Source organism: Danio aesculapii, chromosome 13 (genome assembly GCF_903798145.1).
Source record: "Danio aesculapii chromosome 13, fDanAes4.1, whole genome shotgun sequence".
Lineage (NCBI taxonomy): Eukaryota > Metazoa > Chordata > Actinopteri > Cypriniformes > Danionidae > Danio > Danio aesculapii.
Window position 1 is genome coordinate 2,664,422 of NC_079447.1, and position 21,958 is coordinate 2,686,379.

At 36.2% G+C, this 21,958-nt stretch overlaps 1 protein-coding gene across 2 annotated transcripts in view; it reads left to right on the forward strand.

Annotated features, from left to right (window-relative positions):
- lyst (lysosomal trafficking regulator) overlaps positions 1-21,958 on the forward strand; it is a 190,463-nt gene that overhangs the window by 42,559 nt on the left and 125,946 nt on the right. For both annotated transcript variants that reach the window (XM_056470332.1, XM_056470333.1), the window contains exons 4-7: positions 7,945-8,131; positions 16,205-16,295; positions 16,851-18,942; positions 19,157-20,150. In XM_056470332.1, coding sequence (XP_056326307.1) covers positions 7,945-8,131; positions 16,205-16,295; positions 16,851-18,942; positions 19,157-20,150 — 3,364 coding nt within the window. The remainder of the gene's footprint in view (positions 1-7,944; positions 8,132-16,204; positions 16,296-16,850; positions 18,943-19,156; positions 20,151-21,958) is intronic.

A 21,958-nucleotide genomic window follows, 5' to 3' on the forward strand; every position in this document is an offset into this window, starting at 1 on the left:
TACTATATTACTTTTTTAAGTTGTGTATTTGATCTGTGTATAAAGTCATTTTATCAACTTTTATGTAATTTTGGTATCATTTATGCATGTCAAAGTATAGTGTTTTCTAGAGAAAAGAAAAATATTTATGCATCATAAATGAGAATCTTTATTAACAAAAGGGACTACATTTATTGTATTTCATATTTATTATTATTATTTAATATTATTATTATTATTATTATTATTATTATTATTATTATTTGATACTTATTATTATTATTTCATTTTATTGTTATTATAATTATTATATAATAATTTTTTATTTAATGTTGTTTCTATTTAATATTTATTATCAAATTGATTATTATTATTTAATAATTTATTGTTATTATGATTATCTTTTTATTATCTTTTTAATATAAATAATGTTGTTTAATTTGTATTATCAAATAAGTTATTGTTATTATTATTTAAATATATTACTATTATTATTATTATTTATTAAGTATAATATCATATTTCATATTTTATTGTTATTATGATTATTATAATTTTTTATATTTAATATTTCCATTATTTAAGATTTATTATCAAATATATTATTATTACTATTTAAGATTTATTGTTATAATTTATTTATTTAATATTGTTATTATTTAAGATTTGTTATCTAATATATTATTGTTGTTATTATTATTGTTATTATTTAATATTTATTATTTTTATTTAAATATGATTATTATTATTAATATTATTATAATTATAATATTTATTAATATTATAATTATTTTATTTAATATTGTTATTATTTAATATTTTTATCTAATATATTATTACTATTATTATTAGTTAAGTATAATATTAATATTTTGTATTTTATTGTTATTATTTAATATTTATTATCAAATATAATATTGTTACTATTTAAGATTGATTAATAGCATTTAAATATAATATTTATAAATAAATTATTATTATTATTATTTTATATTTATTGTTATAATTTATTTAATATTGTTATTAAGATTTAATATCTAATATATTGTTGTTATTATTATTATTATTATTATTATTATTATTATTATTATTGCTATTGCTATTTAATATTTATTATTGTTATTACTATTATTTATTAAGTATAATATTATTATTTAATATTTTTTGTTGTGATTATTATCTTTTTTATTTAATGTTTAATATAGTTATTTAATATTATCAAATATATTATTATTATTTATTTTTTTTATTTTATATCGTTGTTATATAATTTTAATTATCTGATTTATTATTATTATTATTATTTATTAAGTGTAATATTTTTATATAATATTGTTTTTATTTAATATTTATCATCAACTATATTATCTTTTTTTAATTATTATTATTATTTAATATTTTATATTAAATATATTGTTGGTGTTATTATTTTAATAGTCATATTATGTCATATTTTGTCATTACAATTTGCCAAGGTACTGAAAACCTGTTTCCTCGTAGTAAATCACAATTACTGAGGATTTTTCCCCTCCACATTGAAATCCAAATCATTCAGCCTTAATATGAAAACTATCATGGTCTTTATGTAAAGTATCATTTTATGAAAGTATCCTGTTTCCTTCTAAATGTCATTTATTATTTTGATATTTAAAAATAAAGTGATGTATATTTAATGAAATCAGTCTTAATTTCTTCAAAGTATTAATATTAAATCAGTGTTTAGAAATTCTTGCACTCATTGAGCCGGTTTGTTCTGCCGGCTGTGGTTTGGGAAAGTGAGCTGGTTGAAACGCCAGCCAGAGGTTGATGTGGTGGATGGAATAACTGCTTGATGTGATACTGTACTCCTGTGTGCGTGTCTGATGACAGGATCTGCTGTCCGTGTACATGAAGCCTAATCTTGTTGCGTAACATCACTGTAGTTCCTGTCAGGCCTTACATAGTCTGTGTGCACACCATAAATTAAATTTCACTGATCAGGTCAGGTGCATTAATGATATAATTGAGCTGCTGGGGTCAAATAGACGGCCAGTCTTTGTGAGCTATTGATTACTTACATGCATTTGTAAAAACTCTTGGTCCAAAATCTAGTGAACGTCCTGCAGGATCACACTCATTTAGGGGCTGTTGATAGACATAAACACTGCGTAATTGCTTGAAAGTATAAAAAGCAGTAGGAAGGCATTTAAAGGCGACCTATTATGCAGAAATCACCTTTAAGGGGTTTAAACACAGTTATGTGACAAAAGTGTGTAAATATATGCAGCTTCTAATGGTACGCATTAATTAATTACATTTTTATAATCAGACTTGATAAAAACAGACTGTAGAAACACTTTGATTGACATTCTCCATTTGTACGTGTCGTCAGAGGGGTAAAGTGGCCACCCATTAGTGACCATCTCTCCCTCATTAGCAAGAACAGCGCTGAGTAAGAAGCAGCCGTCTGCTATAAGAGTTTTGAATCTGCTTCAATGGTGACCATAGACTGTAAAATATATGGACGGAGTATCCGTGACGTCACCCATAGGTTTCTGAAGAGCGCAAAAGAAGCCACAAGTAGGCGCGGCCAACCTTCGCCATTTTGTTCGCGCGTCATCGCACCCACGGCGGGATACCAAACAAGGGCAAAGAGGCGGAGAGTGGGCGGAGCTACAGACACCTGCTGGCACTTTGCTTAGACCTGGCAGACAGACTTTACTTTGGGAGAAATGCTTGATACTTTATTACCTGCGACTCGTTTGTGTTCTGACCACATGTGCTTGGCTGTACACTATATCAATAAAGTGATTAGACTTTTAAAAACACTGAAGTAATACATTGAGCCACTAAACATTGTTCTTATGACGTTTTTCAACAGGAGGAAAATGCGAATTACTTCCAAACACTTCAGATATAGTGTGTGTTAGTAAATGCAAGACTATTGATGAACTCCAGGCACAACACTGTATGACAACGCTTCAGATGACTGTTCTAGAGCCTACAGCTAATCAATCTGTCACATTCTGGAGTGCTTTACAGGTCTAAAGAAAAATATTAATGATAAATGATCTTAAATAAAACAAATACATTTATAGAGATGGTGTATAAGTATATAACTTTACTCACATGGGAAACGAGGCCACATGAATGGTTTGTGAGCACAATTAAATGCACACAGCATCCCATATCATCTGATAATTGTAAGAAATAAGTCCAAAAGACAGCTGACTGTGTAAAGCCACATAAAACAACACAAAAATACGAGGAATATGCCGAGATCAGTGGCTAATCTGCCGGATTCAGCTGAGGTGAAGTGACGGCGACCAGAGAGACCTATCTGTCACTCAAGTGGCCACGTCCTTAATTATGCAAACTTAAAAAAACCTAATATAAAGGAAATGGATGAGTTATAAAAAAATTCACCCCCCTCACAGTTGTTATGGAGGGTAATAATAGCTATATGAACCAAAATCGTTCTTTGTACCAGGCTGTAAACACCTTTTTTTCTGTTGTAAAGTTGGCCATTCTAACAGTGGGCTCAATTGCAATTTGCTCTATTATGGAGCCAGGACTAGCGGAATTTTGATGAATTGCAGTTTCAGTTACTTCCGTATTGGCTTCCCGAGGGAGAGCGGGAGGTTGCCGCTTGATGGTGACATAGGCATTTAAAGCTCCGCCCTCTTTTGGAATTGAAATGAATCTGATTCATCTTTTAAAATGAATCTTATTTGAATTTAAAGCGACAGTCACCAAAATGGCACATTTCGGATCAAAGCCTTAAAGGGGCATTTTAAAAGAGTTCTAAAACATTATTAGTGTGGTATTTTCAGCTGAAACTTCACATACACACTCTACAGACATCACAGACTTATTTTATATCTTGTAAAAACGGGCTTTATTGGTTTCCTTTAACCCTCTGGGGTCCAAGGTGATATTGGGGTCCCCAAGATGTTTTGACATGCCCTGACATTTGTGCTCATTTCAGCTACTTATTACATAGTACTGGCCAACAAGTATTTTTTTTATTCAGAATAAACTGTGCTACAGTAATATGCGAGAAATATTGATGTACAAGCTTGCAAAAAAAAAATTATGCGTGGTTGGTTTTAGAGAAAAGTAATGTAGCTGAAATATGGTCCAAAAACCACACAGAATGGGCCTGAACAAGACTTTTGAGTAACTAGTCTTGTAGGCTAGAATATTTACTTTACAATTATGTGGAAATTATTCTGTTCTCTCAATCGAAGAAAACATTACAATGATTTACATTTTGTAAAGTTTATTTTGGGTCAGCTCAGCTGTATGCATGGGAGTGACAATGGTCATGAACAATTTACACCTGGAGAGACGCTAGACACTAGACCCCCCCTACACCTGGAGAGACGCTAGACACTAGACCCCCCCACCCCTAAAGCAATGTCCAGCTGCAAAAGCTAGCCCAAACTAAATGCTTGTTGTATTTTTGCTGTATTATGACCATGTAAACACCATGGGTAAACAATGTATGTGCACTTAAACAGCATGCACACAGAATATATGTTTTGAAATGGTATAAACATGTTTACAAAACTGCTGGAATAAAACAATTAAATTCAATTGTGCATTGATCCAGCATTTAATAGTAATTTCTGAACTCTGAGACACTGAAGCAGCGTAATGACAAAAGCTTTAAACACAAGAATACTTTAATACAAAAACAAATAAATAAATAAATAAATAAATAAATAATATTTTAAACATGAAAAACAGTTACTTTAAATCAAAATAATATTTTAAGACTGGATTTAGATTTCTGTAATAATGCACATAATCAATATTGATCTCAAGATACAAAGCCAAAAAAAGGAAGTCAAAATTGTGTATTTAAATCAATAATACAGTTAAAGTCAGAATTATTAGCCCCCTGTTTATTTTTTCCCCCAGTTTCTGTTCAACGGAGAGCAGATTTCTTCAGCACATTTCTAATCATAATAGTTTTAATAACTCATCTCTAATAACTGATTTATTTTATCTTTGTCATGATGACAGTCAATAATATTAGACTAGATATTCTTCAAGACACTTCTATACAGCTTAAAGTGACATTTAAAGGCTTAACTAGGTTAATTAGGTTAACTAGGCAGGTTAGGGTAATTAGGCAAGTTATTGTATAACAATGGTTTGTTCTGTAGACTGTCGGAAAAATAAATAGTTTTAAGGGGCTAATAATATTGACCTTAAAATGTTTTTTTACTTAAAAACTGCTTTTATTCTAGCTGAAATAATACAAATAAGACTTTCTTCAGAAGAAAAAATATTATCAGACATACTGTGAACATTTCCTTTCTCTGTCAAACATCATTTGGGAAATATTTAAAAAAGAAAAATCATTTAAAAGGGGGCTAATAATTCTGATCTCAACTGTATATCAAAATGCAAGTGAAATGATGTTCAAACTCTAAACTTATTTTGACCTTGTATTATATATCAAAGAATAAGTGATTATACTGAATTTTCTAATATTTTAAATGATGAAACTTCTTGTTGACAAAGTGGTTTGAAGGAAAGTGGCAAAATATAAAGATTTTAGATGACAATTAATGACCGTTGCAGGACAAAACTGAATCTTTTAATGCGACATGAAACAATTTCTGTTTTAAATATGACTGGCAAGATTTTTGCTGTACAAACCACTGAATGATATTTTAATAAGTGTCTTCTGTAAATGATGATAGAAATGTGTCATTGTCATTTATTGCCCAGACAAATCTGAAATTAATCTAATATAAAATCATTCTAATGTACTTGGGGAATAACTAAAGTGAAAGATGCATTACACTTTTTCTGCTTTGATCTCCATATTATTAAATATTTGTATTGTTCTTATTTACAAATTTATTTTAAAGGAATAGTTCATCTAATAAAGAAAATGTATTCACATACACAACCTTCAATTGTTCTAAACCTGTTAGAATTTCTTTTCTCTGTTGAACACAAAAGAAGATGTTTTGATAGATGTTGCAAACTGCTAGCCATTGACTTGCATAATAATTTCATATTTACACATATTTACATATTAACTGGCTACCAGTTTACAACATTCTTCAAAATATCTTATTTTGTGTTCAACAGATGAAAAGAAACTCTAACAGGTCTGAAAGATGGAGGATGAGTAAATGATTAGATTATAGAGAATTAGCATTTTGGGTGAACTCTCCCTTTAATTTAATTAACCAAGCTGAAAAGTATGACTGGTCTGTGATAGATTGCAACATACTGTCATAAGAGATTCATAAGATTTATTCATTTATATTTATATAATGAAAAATTTATGGAACATGAAACTCGCTCAACAGTTTCACTTGTTTTAACACTTGTTATATTATACAAAAAGGGAACTTCAATGTATCTGAAACTAAAGCAAAGCTTTGAGAATGTGGGAAGACTATAGCAGGTGCTCTTGATGATACGTCCATGTTAATATCCTTTCTTACATTCCAAGTCAGTGGCTAGCAGTTTGCAGCATTTATCAAAACATCTTCTTTGTGTTCACCAAAATAAAGGAATTCAGGTTTAGAACAATTGAAGGCTGTGTGTATGACTAAATGTTCCTCATTGGACAAACTATTTCTTTAAAATGAATTATTTAATAAAAACACAATATTAATGGAGATATGGAGATCATCAAAGCAATAAAAGTGTAATATAAGTGGATATAATGAGTGTAATCTTCCAATTTTCTGATTTTAGAATCTTCCAATTTTGCCGATAGCTTGCCGGAATCTGCCCCCCAACACCCCCCCACCACCACAAAGTACTTAATTATTATTAATTTATATTAAATTAATTTCAGATTTTTCTATGCAATAAATAACATTAACAAATGTCCACCATCATTTACAGAAGACACTAACCAAAATATCATTCAATGTAGCAGTTTGTCAGTTTGTACAGCAGAAATCTAGTCAGTCATATTTAACACAGGAAGCTTTTGATATCAGGTTCACAATTTTGCCCGGTAATGCTCATTAATTGTCACCTAAAAGCTGTATGTTTTACCGCTATTCTCCAAACCACTTTGTCAACATGAAGTTTCATCTCTTAAATACAATACGATACGATACAATACGATACGATGCGATACAATAGGATACAATACGATACGATACAATACGATGCGATACAATACGATACGATATTTATTTATGAAGCATAATTAAAAACTACCGAAGTTGACCAAAGAACTGTACCTAGGAGTACTGAAGACAGAGAAGAAAATAAAATGTAAAAAGAAAACGATTGACAAGTAAAAGCAATAAAAAAAAAGTGATCAAGGAGTATTAAAAGCGAGAGAAAATAGATAGGTCTTTGAAACAGACTTAAACACAGAAATAAAGCGAGAAAGTCTAATCTGTTAAGAGTGTTCCAGAGTATAGGACGAGCAGTAGGGCATATGCACAGCTAGTGTTTTTCCCCTAGCGATAAACATCCGGTAAAAGGTTAATGTGACTTTTTAAAGTTTATACAGTTCAATTAACATCATTAATGTTGTATTGTAACTAAAATATAATGTTAAATAGACTTAAATATTCATTTAGTTGTTCAAGCTTAAAACAAGGTGAAAAGGTGTTTATTTACATGCGCCGTCAGGATCAGCAGGCGAGCACAGAAACTCCATTGAAAATGACAGAGTACAATAAATGTTCATGTTTTAAAGGTATGGCACTGAACAGTGGATTTAATTCTGTGCTTCTTGTATGTTGTGAGACCCACTTTATATCGTATATCAATCAGGCAGTGACGATCACTGATTTTAGAAGAAAACAGACCTTAATTGCTGTCTTTTTTATAACAACATACAGTTCACACCAGAAGCGCTTTAACTGGGTTACTGCAAATTAAAAGTCCTTCTGCATATAACCGTTTGCAAAAGCTCAATCACCTCATTTTATTTCAAATAATAGAAAATGCTGTATAATAACTCTGTTTTCTGTCCTCCATCAGCTCGGACATGAGTGGAGCCAGTAACACCCTGGCACGGGAGTTCCTGACGGATGTGCACCAGCTGTGTAGTGCGGTGGCGCAGCGGGCGGAGGATGAGGAGGAGAGTCACATGGTGGCCCTGGGAGAGTATCTGGTGCGCGGACGAGGATTCCTGCTCCTCAGCACCCTGGAATCTGTCATTGACCAGGTTGGTCAACATAACCTCAATTTATCATAACACAATTTCATAAATGTGTATATTAGTCACGCTTGCATGTGAAGGATTACTCTAGTAAGACTGATGTGTTTATTTTTCTACAACACCTTTCGTTTCAAAGATTATCTCACAAGCACACCCAAATGTACATCTCGACTAGTGAAAGTGTTCCTCCATGGCGCTTCATTGGATTTGTTCACGTTAACATTACTTATCCATCCACAATGATCATGTTCACCACACAGACTACTTTGTAATTAAGTCAAATGTTTTAGCTGCAGAAGCCTTCAGATACAAACGTCATTTTTTTCCTATAGTTCAGTATTTTGGTACATCACTGGGACAAAAGCAGCTGCATGAATGCTAAAGTTTAGTATCACAAATAAAAGTGAAACGGCCAAATCAACAGATGAAAAGGCAAGGCAAGTTTATTTCTATAGCACATTTATTTCATACACAGTGGCTATTTAAAGTGCTTTACATAAACAGGAATAAAAGAAACAAGTATAAGAGAAATAAAAACAAATAATAAAAATGGTAAAAATAAATAAATAAATAAGCATAAAAACAGATAAAATTTGTTATAAAAGAATGAAAAAGAAGAGAAAAACATAATAGTGCGATCTGTCGGACGTAGCACAGTGCTCATTCAGTAAAGGCACAGCTAAACAGATGTGTTTTCAGTCTTGATGTGAACGTGCCTAATGTTGGAGCACATCTGATCATTTCTGGAAGCTGATTCCAGCAGTGAGGGGCGAAATCAGTAGCTGAAAGCTGATTCACCCTGCTTTGACTGAACTCTTGGGATTTCTAGTTTATTTGATCCTAAAGATCTGAGTGATCTGTTAGGTTTGTATTCAGTCAGCATATCTGTAATGTATTGAGCTCCTAGGCCATTTAGTGATTTATATACCAGTAATAATACTTTAAAATCTATTCTGAATGTAACTGGGAGCCAGTGTAAAGACCTGTGGACAGGTGTGATGTGCTCTGATTTCCTGCTTCTGGTCAGAATTCTGGCCGCAGCGTTCTGGATGAGCTGTAACTGTCTGACTGTCTTTTTGGGAAGGCCAGTGAGGAGGCTGTTACAGTAATCCACCCTGTTGCTGATAAAAGCATGAACAAGTTTCTCTAAGTCTTCACTGGAAACAAAGCATCTAATTCTTGCAATGTTTTTGAGATGATAGTATGCTGATGTACTGACTGCTCTGACATGACTATTGAAACTCAGATCTGACTCCAGAGTCACACCAAGATTCTTGACCTTATTTTTTATTGTTTGACCCTTAGAGCCAAAGCTTGACTTAGAGAAAAGCTTGACTCCTTTATGTTTACAAATACAAGCACAGCTGTTTAGGGCTCATTTCTGCTTAATGATGTCAGAATGTATTATTATGTATTTGTGAACACCACATTTTTTAATTTTCTGGACATTTTGCGGATGTTTACCGGTATCACTGTGTGAAAGGGGCTACCGAGCCATTTATACATTAAATGTAAATGTTTTCTGTAGGGATGCACCGATATGGATTTTATTGGCCGATATTGATAACTCTTAAGGGATAACCGATATACTGTAGCTCATCAATATAAATATTTCAAAATGTGATATCTTTATACAGCAAACAACCGATCTTATTTTAAAATAGCTTCATAAAAGTTTGATCTGATCTTATGAACTGAATAGCCTACTCAAAGCAAATAAGCAATAATTTCAAAACTGCAAGGTGATTATATAGATCTATATTCACCATTTCACATAAATCAGCATGCCAAACAGAAATTACTTCCTTTTCTTAATAGCAAATGAACATGTAAATTGACTGTTGCATAAAAATAATAGGTTAAATAACAAAATGGGATTTAATTAACAAGCAAGTAAACTAAATATGTTTTAAATGAAATGAATGTGACAGAACTGAAGAACTGAAACCAGCTTAAATGTTCTTGAAAAATACGTGTTGCAAATCTGAACAAGTTTGACCCACGCATACGTGAGGCAGGCACTTCTGTACAATTACTTAATCTATCGACTTAAAGATACTGACCTAATTGTGACATCGGACCGATAACATTTAAAAATAGCATTTATCGGCTGATAACGATGTTGTGAATTTCTCTATCTGGATCACGGCACAAAAACTGTTGTGAAATTCTAAGACAAGCCAAAAACCATGGAGAACTTTCGGGTATCTTCAAAGCAGAATCCTTTAATACGAAGAACTCGGCGTCCCTGTGGCGTCATCGAAAGAACTCTGAACTAGTACAGCAGACACTATGTTTTTATACATTTTACAGAGAGGTGGGGACAAACCTAAACAATGCATGCAAATGAATTGTTGTTGTCAGCAGGGTAAATTGCCTTTCCAGCCCCGATCTCATCAGCACATAAGTATCCATTCACGATACATTTTAGCATGAAAACAAAGTGTGCAAATGGTGTACTGCCATGGTGGCATTGAGATGATGCCTTTAGCATTTGCATCACTTTGGCACAGTCGGTGATCAGGAAACCAAGAGATTTTAAGGTCTGTCACACCCTAGCTAGACTTTTGAATGAAATGAGCTAATAAAAAAACAACAAAGAATATAACTTTTCAGTTATATATAGATTATTGCTAATTTGAACTAGATTTCCACAACGATATGGCCGCCGATCCTGCATCCTTAGTGTTCTGTAGTTTTCATACGTAAGCATGCATAGACTAGTAGAGATGGGACGGTTCACCAAATTCATCGGTTCGGTTCGTATTTTTGTGGTCACAAAAACAATCCCTATTGTAACACTTAGAAATATCACACATCAGCATAAAATACATAGGCTTATAATCTTTACACGACAGTATTTTAAAATGTTATTCTCAAGGCCGTGTAATCAACAAACTGAAAGTACTAAGCAGCTTGATCTCACTAATACACACGTTATTTTAATACATGACGTGTGTAATTCTGACACGGCAGAAGGGGAAAGGTTGTCATTTAGAAAGGTGTCATAAAAAAAACATCTTCTACAAATGTTTACTTTCACTTTAGACTAAGATTAGCCGGATGTTAAGGACATGCATGCATTCAGTCTATAATTGTGGTGCAAAAACATGTATATAAAAACCCTCTGCCTTCTTGAGCTGAGAGAGAAATGGACGCTAGCAAATATTGAGTTTCTGCCACGTCTTGCGCTGAAATATTAAAGTAAAAGAGATTCTGTTAACTCAGGAGATATTAAAGTGAAATCATAGACTGTAAACATAGTAACACACAACAAACTGCTTCAGGAGCCCTGCCACTAATCTAGAATGTTATAGGTCAGTGGGCCGCTCAAATATTGTGTCTTTTGCTCCCTCAAATTCCTTATTTCAAATGGAGCTGCTCGGAAAATAGGGAGTGATGTGCATGCAGAGTCAAGCGGCCGGGATGCGCCTGTGCTGAGTGGTTTTGTAGAGGCGCAGAGAGAGAGAGATAGAGAGAGAGATTCATACACCTATACACACATTCCAGTCAGATGCCACTCCAAACACTCGCTTCCCTGTCTAATCATAAATAAATAAATACATGGGAACCGATCAATGCACAAGCATACCAGACCATTTTTTTCAGAAACTGTCCCATCATTAATAGACAGTGTTTTGCAGCATTACATACAGACCACAACATTAAAAAACAAAACAAAAAAATTGTAAAGGTGCAGTAGGTGATTGTCTGCAGAAACATGTTTTCTTCTGCTGGTTGAAAGTCTCTTCACATTCCAATAGTAATGATTGAACTAAATGATCTAAATGTATTTATATGTATTTTCTGGGTAAGACATAAGACTAAAAAATTAAATATTGTCTGGCCGATAATTCCTGTAATTCTGATAATAATCCCAAACTGTCTGGTAGCAAATGTAGATTTGTACATCTGCGCATCTGTTTACACAGATCTGCCGTTTGCACGTTCATGTGAACATGAGAGAGAGAGAGAGAGAGAGAGAGAGAGAGAGAGAGAGAGAGAGAGACAGCAGTAAAAACAAATGCTGAATCAAAACTTTTTAAAATCCTGAATCAATATTGGAGTTTTGCACGCTGGAGGAAGGACGACACCATGACTAAAGTGTTTCTGTTAGACAGTTAATGTTCTGTTTTAAAACTCTTTTAGTCACTCAAAGCTGATGTAGATTGTGTTGTTTTACTAATGGGTTATATGCACAGAAGTGTTGTTCAGCCACTGAAATCTGGCGATAGATTGATGTGACCATTTTCAGTTTCATAAGGTCCTTTTACAGCATCGGTAACGTAAACTTTTATTTAGTTTAACAACAAAACATCAGTAAACAGCGCTATTCCACCTAGCCTGCTTTACTGAGCTGAAGATGCTTTTATATTCACATTGGGTCATTTTTGAACAATGACAGCCTGTGACGCGCTCCCTGTATTGTTCACCACTACTCTTAATATTCGCTCTGAAATACCATGCAAGATGGCTTATTAATAAGTGTAATTCCTGCACGCCGCCGGCCAAACACTAAGCATACAGTAGTGGCTTTAGGACAAAGCGTGTGAGAGAGTGAGACCAGCGATCCTTGCATGAAATATTGCACATTATGACAAGTTCTGCTGCTACACAACTGAAAACGTCCAACATATCATACAGTTTTTCATTGGGAATTGTAGTATTATAAAGGAATGTAGAGTTTTCTAACTGTTGAATGATATGATCTAGTAGTGGATTGCCTGCTGTCATCTTTAAGGTGCGCGTTCGTGATTTCAGGAGGCGTGGCTTTTGGACGGCAGGGGAGGGACTGTCCTTTTAAAGATATTATGCTAACGGATAGGATTTTGGCAGATCACCTACTTCACCTTTAAAACAAACCTAAAACAGAAAACATACTTTATTTTTTTAAAGGTCTCTTAGACCTTTATTTTCTTCTTGATTTTTTTTTTTCTTTTTTTTTTCTGTTTTACATTGTACCTTCAAAAATGTCTCCCACTGCAAAAACAATACATTGCAGAATGTTTCTCTTTTATTTTCATGTTGTGCTCATCTCTGGATAATTCCCAGAGAAGTCATGGAATTGTTCAATTAAAGGTAGTGAAGGGTCATAGTGAGGAAGGAGTCCTCTCTGACTGCAGAAGGGGCACGGCATTGGCAATACGTCAGAACAGAGCTGAATATTCTTCAGGAATGTGTTTGAATAAATACTGCAAATATTGGACTTCAAATCTACTTTATTTTTATTCATTGAGTCCGGTATAACTTTATTGTTTAATATGATTTTATAGTCCAGATCAAATTAATCAAAAAGTGTATTATACTGGGTGACTCTCAAAGAGCCAATATAACAAACATGATTGTCAGTAAAGCTTGGTATTAGATTCACATTGATGTGTTCTTGGTGTGTTGTGTTTGCTCTCTGTTTTATGGATTTTCCCACTGCTTGCTGATCTAATGAATGGGCCTGTGAATGTATTCTTGCTGTTTCTTTCTTGTTTTTACTGCCGAAATGAGGAAATCTACTGGAAAGTCATTTTTTTGTGCAGTGAAACCCAAAGTACAGACTTTCATCTCTCTGTAGACACACTGCACTGGAGCAACACAATGTGACATAGCCCAACTAGAAGACTCTTGTTAGTGGGCAATGTTGTTTGGCATGCTTGAATGCAAACAGCCTCATGTATTGAAATTGAAGATGTATCTTTTTGCTTTATTTTAATGTTGTAGACCTAAATAAATACCTACAGTATTCTAAAAAATACCTACTAAATAAACATTACGTTACTTATAATAAAACAAAAGTAATTACATGATACAGAAAATAAATAACAAGTACATACATCACAATTATTAAGAGTTTATCTAAAATTAAACATGAAGCTTTTATTTCTTTTTACCATTTATTCCATTTGTATTGTTTTGGGGGAGATAAACAGGTTTTTACCATTATTCCCAATCCCTTTATTTGTTAATACTTTATTTCTAGGGATGGTCCGATCAATAATCGATCGATACTCGCCAGTCTTGCTGATCTCATGAACCAATGTCAGGTGTTTGTTTATGAATTTACAAGCAAAGGAAAATTATACATCAGCAGCGCATGGTGTATAACCAGCGTGATGGTCTCTTTGTTGCTAGTGAAACCATTATATATCCAGTGTTTTGAGCTGCTGTGATGTGAGCGGAACGATCGGCCCTATCTAGTGTCTCATCCAACCATATGACCTCCCGGAAGCTCAGCGGGTCTCCCGCGTATTCGTTATAGCTCTGTGATTTCCACAAATTAGACAAAGTACCCTGGAAATCACGGGGACGAGAGTGAATGAGTAAGAGAACAGATTGCAAGAGGCACGGTGATGTTCTGACCATTGCATTTGTTAGATTAAAAAAAAAGAGCAGTAAAAATCTCGAGTGCAAATCCACCTCTCTCATCGGGCGATAGAGCTGTTGTGAGACTGTCTGGAGCTGCGGTTATTGTGCTGCTATCATTAGTTTATTCATTCATTCATTTTCTTTCGGCTTAGTCCCTTTATTAATCAGGGGTCACCACAGCGGAATGAACCACCAACTTATCCTGCATATGTTTAACACCCATACACTCTCATTCACACACATAAACTACAGTCAATTTAGCTTACCCAATTCCCCTATAGTGCATGTCTTTGGACTTGTGGGGAAAACCGGAGCACGCCAACACGGGGAGAACATGCAGATTCCACACAGAAATGCCAACTTACCCAGTCGAGGCTCGAACCAGCAACCTTCTTGCTGTGAGGTGACAGCGCTCCCACTGAGTCACCGCACTGCCCTCTATCAATAGGTGTAGATGAGCATTATATTTGAATTGCCTTGCATGTATTTAGGCCTTTTTTACATTTAAGAACTGAAAGTTCTGTGGTTTTAACCATATAGCAAGTTCACTAAGTTCACTGGCTGGAAATATTAGGAAAATAAAAACAATTGAAATATGTTTTTTACTTAAATATTTAATAATATAACTTCTTGTAATATACTCATTGCAATGAACATCATTTGCAATGTTTTCAGATTGCATTGTTGGTCATTTATTAATTTTTTTATCTGTTCTGTTTATTATTTTCTGAAAAGCTAAATCTGACCATGACATGTTCACACTAAATGGTCATATTTATTCATTCATATTATTTATTTGCAATGTTTTTAGATTGCGTTGTTGGTAATTTAATGGTAACTAAATGGTCATAAGAGAGGTATTTATTTTCTTAGGTAAGGAGATATCTCCAATTAAGTATCATACTTGGAGGGAAAATATGCTTTATGCAATGGAAAAGTTATATAAAGCTTGAAGCATTAGAATCGGTACTCTATATTGGCCGATAAACATAACAAGCAATCAGAAATCGGTATCGGCTGCAAAAATCATGATCGGAGCATCCCTACTTACTACTTTATTTTGCTGATTTGTTTACAATAGATGAGTCTAAATAATGTTCCGTTAGTCTGTCAACAGGATTATTTGCATTATCGATGGAAGTGACAAGTGGTTTATTTGATCCAATTCTTCTCCACTCTCTTTGAAGTGAGAGTTCTAATGAATCATGTCTGGAGTGGTTCTTACTCACAAGACATGGGCCTTTTCTCTGAACTCAGCACCACTTAACTATCTCTCGACACCACATCAATCGCCTGTGTGTTTGCATAGTGGTGGGTCAATATGGGTCCCCAGCCATTTTGTTAATTACCTTATGAGTATGCTGCCAGTTCCTTGTTTACCTGGGGTCACACAGCACTGTGGCAGCAGCTCCCTGTATTTGCTTTTAATTCACACTTGTCAGACTGATTTCTCTTCTCCTTGTGAGGAATGCTCTCTTGCTCTGGGAGGAGACTCCGTATTTAGAGGCTCACTGTCTTAAGCCATTGCAAGTGGACCTTCTTAATGCAGTTTTTGTTGTCTGCAGTTCTACCATCTTTTTCTGGATGCTAGCTTGACAAGAGATCTCTGTGAAGCAGAAGTGAGAAAAGTAATCCGCTTCAAGGAGACTTTGATTGGATTGCTAAGGCAGAGTGAAGAATTCTGTTCAAATCCTGAATTAACCTCTCAAACCTTTTACTTAGGAGTTGACCTGTCGGGAAGAGCTGCTCACACTCTTATTGTCTCTGCTACCTCTGGTCTGGAAGATTCCTGTTCAGGAGGAGAAAGCCCCAGGTAAGAGTCACGATAAAGCGCTTAAATAATGCATCCTATTAACAGTCTTGTTTTTGGCAGCCCCCTAGACGTATACTGTAACCCACCTTGAAACTTGAATTAAGTAATTGTGTTAATATTAAATGAGTTTCTGACATTGCAATTATTTTGAAAGATGATATACTTGTACACAATATGTTTTATAAAGCATATGATGGTGTGATCTTGCGAAGAGTCTATGAATTGTTAAACAGCTGTGTGCATGAACAACTAGTGAAACCATGAGATGGCTTAAATTATGAAACAGTACGGTTAAAGGAAAATGGAAAGGATAAGAGTTTTCATTGAGCTTGAGGCCTGAGGTATTTAGAGCAGGCATGCTAAGCTTTTCTAGCAGCTACTTTCCACATTGTTGAGTTATTAGCTCCTGTAATTGTGTTGTAAACAGACCTCCAGAGATCATCAGGATTTACTTTAATAAAACCAGATTAAACCAGGTTGTATAACCAGCTGATACCAGTTAGGACTACCATAAATATAGATTTAAACTATTTTTACTCATTTTTTTAATCTTAGATTTCGCCCTGCCTTCACTACTTGAGGTGTTCCTATGCCAAGAGGGAAGGACCATCCCTCAAAAGGCTGGGCAAGATCCATGTGATGTGCAGAACTCTACAAAGCGTTTATCTGGCTCCTGGAAGTCACGTCGCTCACGTAGAACAGCTCAGCGGTACTCTGTAAGGGATGCACGCAAATCTCAGCTTTCCACATCAGACTCTGAAGCCAACTCGGATGATAAAACCACAAACACTGGGAGCAAACATCGCAGATTCCATAGTACGACAATTCATGTTAGTTGCCAGCTTCACCAGTCCAACAACTCATCACAACCAGCACAGCAACATCCCACTCTTGAAGCAATGGGCACTATTGAGCCATCACAGCCTCACCTGAGACTTTTTGGATCTCACACAATGGATCCTAACATGCTGTCAGACCCCACCACTCTCTCCATCTTCAACCGCATGGAGAACTCACCTTTTGATCTTTGCCATGTTCTACTGTCCCTTCTTGAAAAGGTCTGCAAATTTGACATGACCATCAATCATAACCCAGGCTTGGCAGTCAGTGTTGTTCCCACCCTCACAGAGATACTCACTGAGTTTGGTGACTGCTGTGGCCCCAGTGGTGGAGGGGGAGGTGGGATTGATGAGCTAGCTGGAGGCTGGACTGAGGAGCCAATTGCACTTGTTCAAAGGATGCTTTTACGCACCATTTTGCACTTGATGTTTGTTGATGTTGGTCAAAATGAAACGCTGCCTGATAATCTACGCCGAAGCTTGACTGACCTCCTTAGAGCAACTTTAAAGATTCGTACCTGTTTAGAAAGACAAGCGGACCCTTTTGCTCCAAGGCCAAAGAAGACTCTGCAGGAGATTCAAGAAGATTTTTCCTTCTCAAGGTACCGTCACCGGGCCTTGCTACTGCCAGAACTCTTACAGGGTGTCTTACAACTACTGCTGGGCTGCTTGCAGGCCTCTGCTCCAAACCCTTTCTTTTTCAGTCAGTCGCTTGAATTAGTTCATGAATTTGTGCAACACCGTGGCTTGGAGCTCTTTGAGGTAACAGCTCTACGCCTTGAGGCCTTAGCAGAAGCTCACAATTCTGAGGTTAGCAATGAAGCATCAGAGCATCTGCGTTGTCTGATAGCTGATGTGCTTAAAATTATCAGTGCGGTCAAGAGGGCCAAGTCAGAGCAGCTACACCAGTCTGTTTGTGCACGTCGTAGACACCGTCGCTGCGAATACTCACACTTCTTGCACCATCATCGTGACCTTTCAGGACTGCCGGTATCTGCTTTCAAGCAGGCAGCTCGACGAAATCCCTTTGAGGAGGACTCCAAGGGTAATGATGGAGAGGTGCGGTACCCTGAACGATGTTGTTGCCTTGCGGCTTGCGCTCACCAGTGTTTGCGTCTTTTTCAACGCCTCTCGCCCTCAGGTCCTGCTGTGCTTCAGGTGCTGGCAGGAGTGCAAGCTGTCGGCATCTGTTGCTGCATGGATCCAAGATCTGTAATTGCACCAATGCTACAAGCATTTCAGGCTCCAGGACTGCGGAGCTACCAGTCCCATGTGTTGAGTGTCCTTAGTAGACTTGTATTAGAACAGCTTGGAGGAGGACAACCCTCAGAAAAGGCCAAGCTTGCCTCATGCAATATTTGCACATTGGATAGCAGCCAGTTACTTGGTCTTGAAGAGACCCTGCAGGGATGTGGACCTAAGAAAGAACCAAACTTGTCTACATCTCCATCACCATCCTATCGTTCCCAGGGTATTCTTCCCAGCGGAGGAGCTGAAGACATTCTATGGAAGTGGGATGCTTTGGAAGCCTATCAGGAACTTGTTTTTGGGGAGGACTGGCATTTGAGTCAACAGATTGCCAGTCATGTATGCCAGCTGACTTTGCGAGGCAATGCAGTAGTGCAGTGGCAACTCTACACTCATATTTTTAACCCTGTCCTTCAGCGAGGTGTGGAATTAACCCATCATGCACAGCAGCTTGGTGTGTCAACTACCTGTAGCCAGGTCTGCAGTTACCACACACATTGTCTCCCAGCTGAGGTGCTACTGGTTTATCTTCAAACTCTGCCTGCTCTGCTGAAGTCAAGGTATGATTGTTTTTCCTCTCTTATCCACTGTTGTTTAGAATTCTTTAAATTAGCTTATAAAGCGTTAGTTCATCTAAAATTCATTCACAACAACAAACCCTCTCTGAACTAACTCAGAATGCTTGATTTTTGGATGAACTAACCCTTTGAACTAAACTGTGATTCTGAAGTGTTTTATTAAATGTATAACTTCTAATGTTTTGTTTCATCTTAGCCGGGTAGTACGTGACCTCTTTCTGAGTTGTAATGGACTGAACCAAGTCACCGAGTTGATCTACTTGGATTGCACTCGTCCATGGGCACTAAAAGTCTTTGAGACACTTATTTTGAACGCATGGCGAAATCACACTGAATCTGCTGTGCATGAGCTAGAAAGAGCCGAAGCTCAGGAAAGGGAAGCTGTTCTTGGACTCGTGGAGGAACTAAGTACACGTGGGACCGGTGATGCCCCCCAGAGCCTCACCAAGTTTTACGAAGGCCTGAAAGAGGCATGTCCTCCAAAGTGCAAAAGTGGAACAAGTGAGTTTTCTGGAATAGGACGTAACCGAGGCGAGGCACATTTGAACACCATCAACCTTTTTCTGTGCGTTGCTTTCCTGTGTGTGAGCAAGGAAGCAGACTCCGACAGAGACTCGGCTAATGACTCTGAAGACACCTCAGGTTATGACAGTACAGCTAGTGAACCTTTAGGCGGGCGCCTACCTTGCCTGTCTCCAGATAGTGTGGCTCTTCCCTCTAAAGAGCAGGTCAGGAGAGCTGCTGATGTTTGGTCAGTGTGCCGTTGGGTCTACATGGCCAGTCCAGTGTTCCAGAGGCAGTTCTTCAGGCTGGGAGGTCTGGATGTCTGTTCACGTTTAATGACAATGGTCATCCAGAAACTCACATCTAAAAACAAGGACTGTAAATTCAAGAAAAAGAGGGAGAGTAAAGGCAAAAGCAGTCCATCTCATGTAGACTCTCCTACTCAAGGTATTACAGGACAGTTTGACAATATGGTGACAAATGCAGGTACAGCAGACACTCAACATCCTGAACTAAGTGACACTGTCAGCCTTTCTCAGACCGAGAGCAAGTCAAATGATCCAATGCACAGGCTTGAAGAGGAATGGCCTTTTCAGAGTATTCGACTCCTGGAGGCGCTTTTGGCTATCTGCCTCCACAGTGCCAATTCAGCCCTACAGAGACTTGAGCCAGATCTTTCCTTTCAGGTACAGTGGGAACCCATACTACAGTAGCTCTGTTTTAAACCCTAGTTAGCTGCTTTATTATCATATTAAAAGAAGAAAATAAGCAGTATCTCTTCTAAATCAAATAACTCTTGTATATCCTGTAAATAATATTTTAAACGGTGCATTTTTTGCATCTTCTGTAAAATATTTTCATGTAAATAATTATTTTAATGTAATGGAAAATATGCTGTCTCGAGGCATCTCTGGTGCAGCTTCAAATCATCGTCAATGTAGTGCAAAGTAAGACTCAAGAAAAGGTCCATTGTCCCACTTGACTAGAGATAAAAGTGGGTGTGGGTGCAAAGTGGCTGCGGAAGTATAAATCAGCCTCAGCCTTTAACAGAGGGAGGTCACGTGACTCCACATGCGGTAGAGAAAGCAATTGAAAAAAATTAGATCGATTATAGGTTCTGAATACTTTTCGATTAATCGCCCAGCCTTACAGACTAGTATAAGGTGATGTAAATCTGTCACTGAGAAGCACCAAAAACCATGAAAAATTCTACAGGAAAAAAAAGGCAATAAAATAACCACATTTTATTTCTAGTAAATGTTTATTAACCGTGAACGACTCAAGAGACGTCTGTTTACCATTCTTGCCATGACGGCACAGTAGCACTATAAATATACTACATAGAAATGTCCTGTCGGCATGTTAATTGAACAGACTTTGGTTTTCCAGTAAGCATGTGCGGTTCATGCATAGACGTGTACATGAGTGGAATATACAATGAGTGGAATATTAAATGAATGTGCTTCGTAGCTCAGCGCATTTTGCATCTGGTGTGAAAGCCACTTCAGATTGTGCGGTTACAACAGCTGGGAGAAGATCGAAAGCTTCAAGCATAGGCTTTTATTTTGCTAATTTTTTCGTGCATTTTCTCTTTCGGGTAAAAACCACCAGCCCAAAATTTTGGTGCGTTTCTACTTTACAGTGTTATAAGATATACACGTAAAAATGCTAATGTTAGTTGCATTTTTGTCTGCGTCATTGTTTTCATTCCTTATCCTCAACATTTAGCAATAAAGATTATCATAGGACAGGGGTGCCCAAACCTTTTCATATATAGGGACTAAATCAAAATATTGAGAAATGTGGGCCGAAGATAAATATACCAAACTATATTACATTAAAGTTGCCATGCGTATTTCATTCATTTTATAATATTTATAAATAAATAGAAAGCATTTCTTTGAATCATATTAACTAATGCTGTATAACTTTAATTATAATGTATTGCAATAAAAGCAATCACAATCATTTATAACACGGCAGTTTAGTGCTGTATACACTAGTCAAGCAGAATTTGCCTTTGCCTTGATTCGCTCACCAATGTCTCTGCATTGTCTTCTATCCCTCAGGAGATAGTCAGTACATTTTAAACTAAATCTGATTCATTTAAACCATTTAAATTGAAACCTTTAATTATAGTTAGCTTTTTTGTAAATTAATTATAAAACAAACCAATAAAAGTCTCTAAACCAGTGTTTCCCAACCCTGTTCCTGAAGGCACACCAACAGTACACATTTTCAACCTCTCCTTAATCAAACACACCTGAATCAACTTATCATAACATCAGAAGAGACTCCAACACCTGACGTTAATGGGTCAGAAAAGGGAGACATCCAAAATATGTACTGTTGGTGTGCCTCCAGCAACGGGGTTGGGAAAAACTGCTCTAAACCATCCCCATCACTCTCTTCTCGGATAGGATGGTGGGCCGAATCAATGGTTACCATGGGTCAACTTGGCTCCGCGGACCCTAGTTTGAACATGTCTGTCATA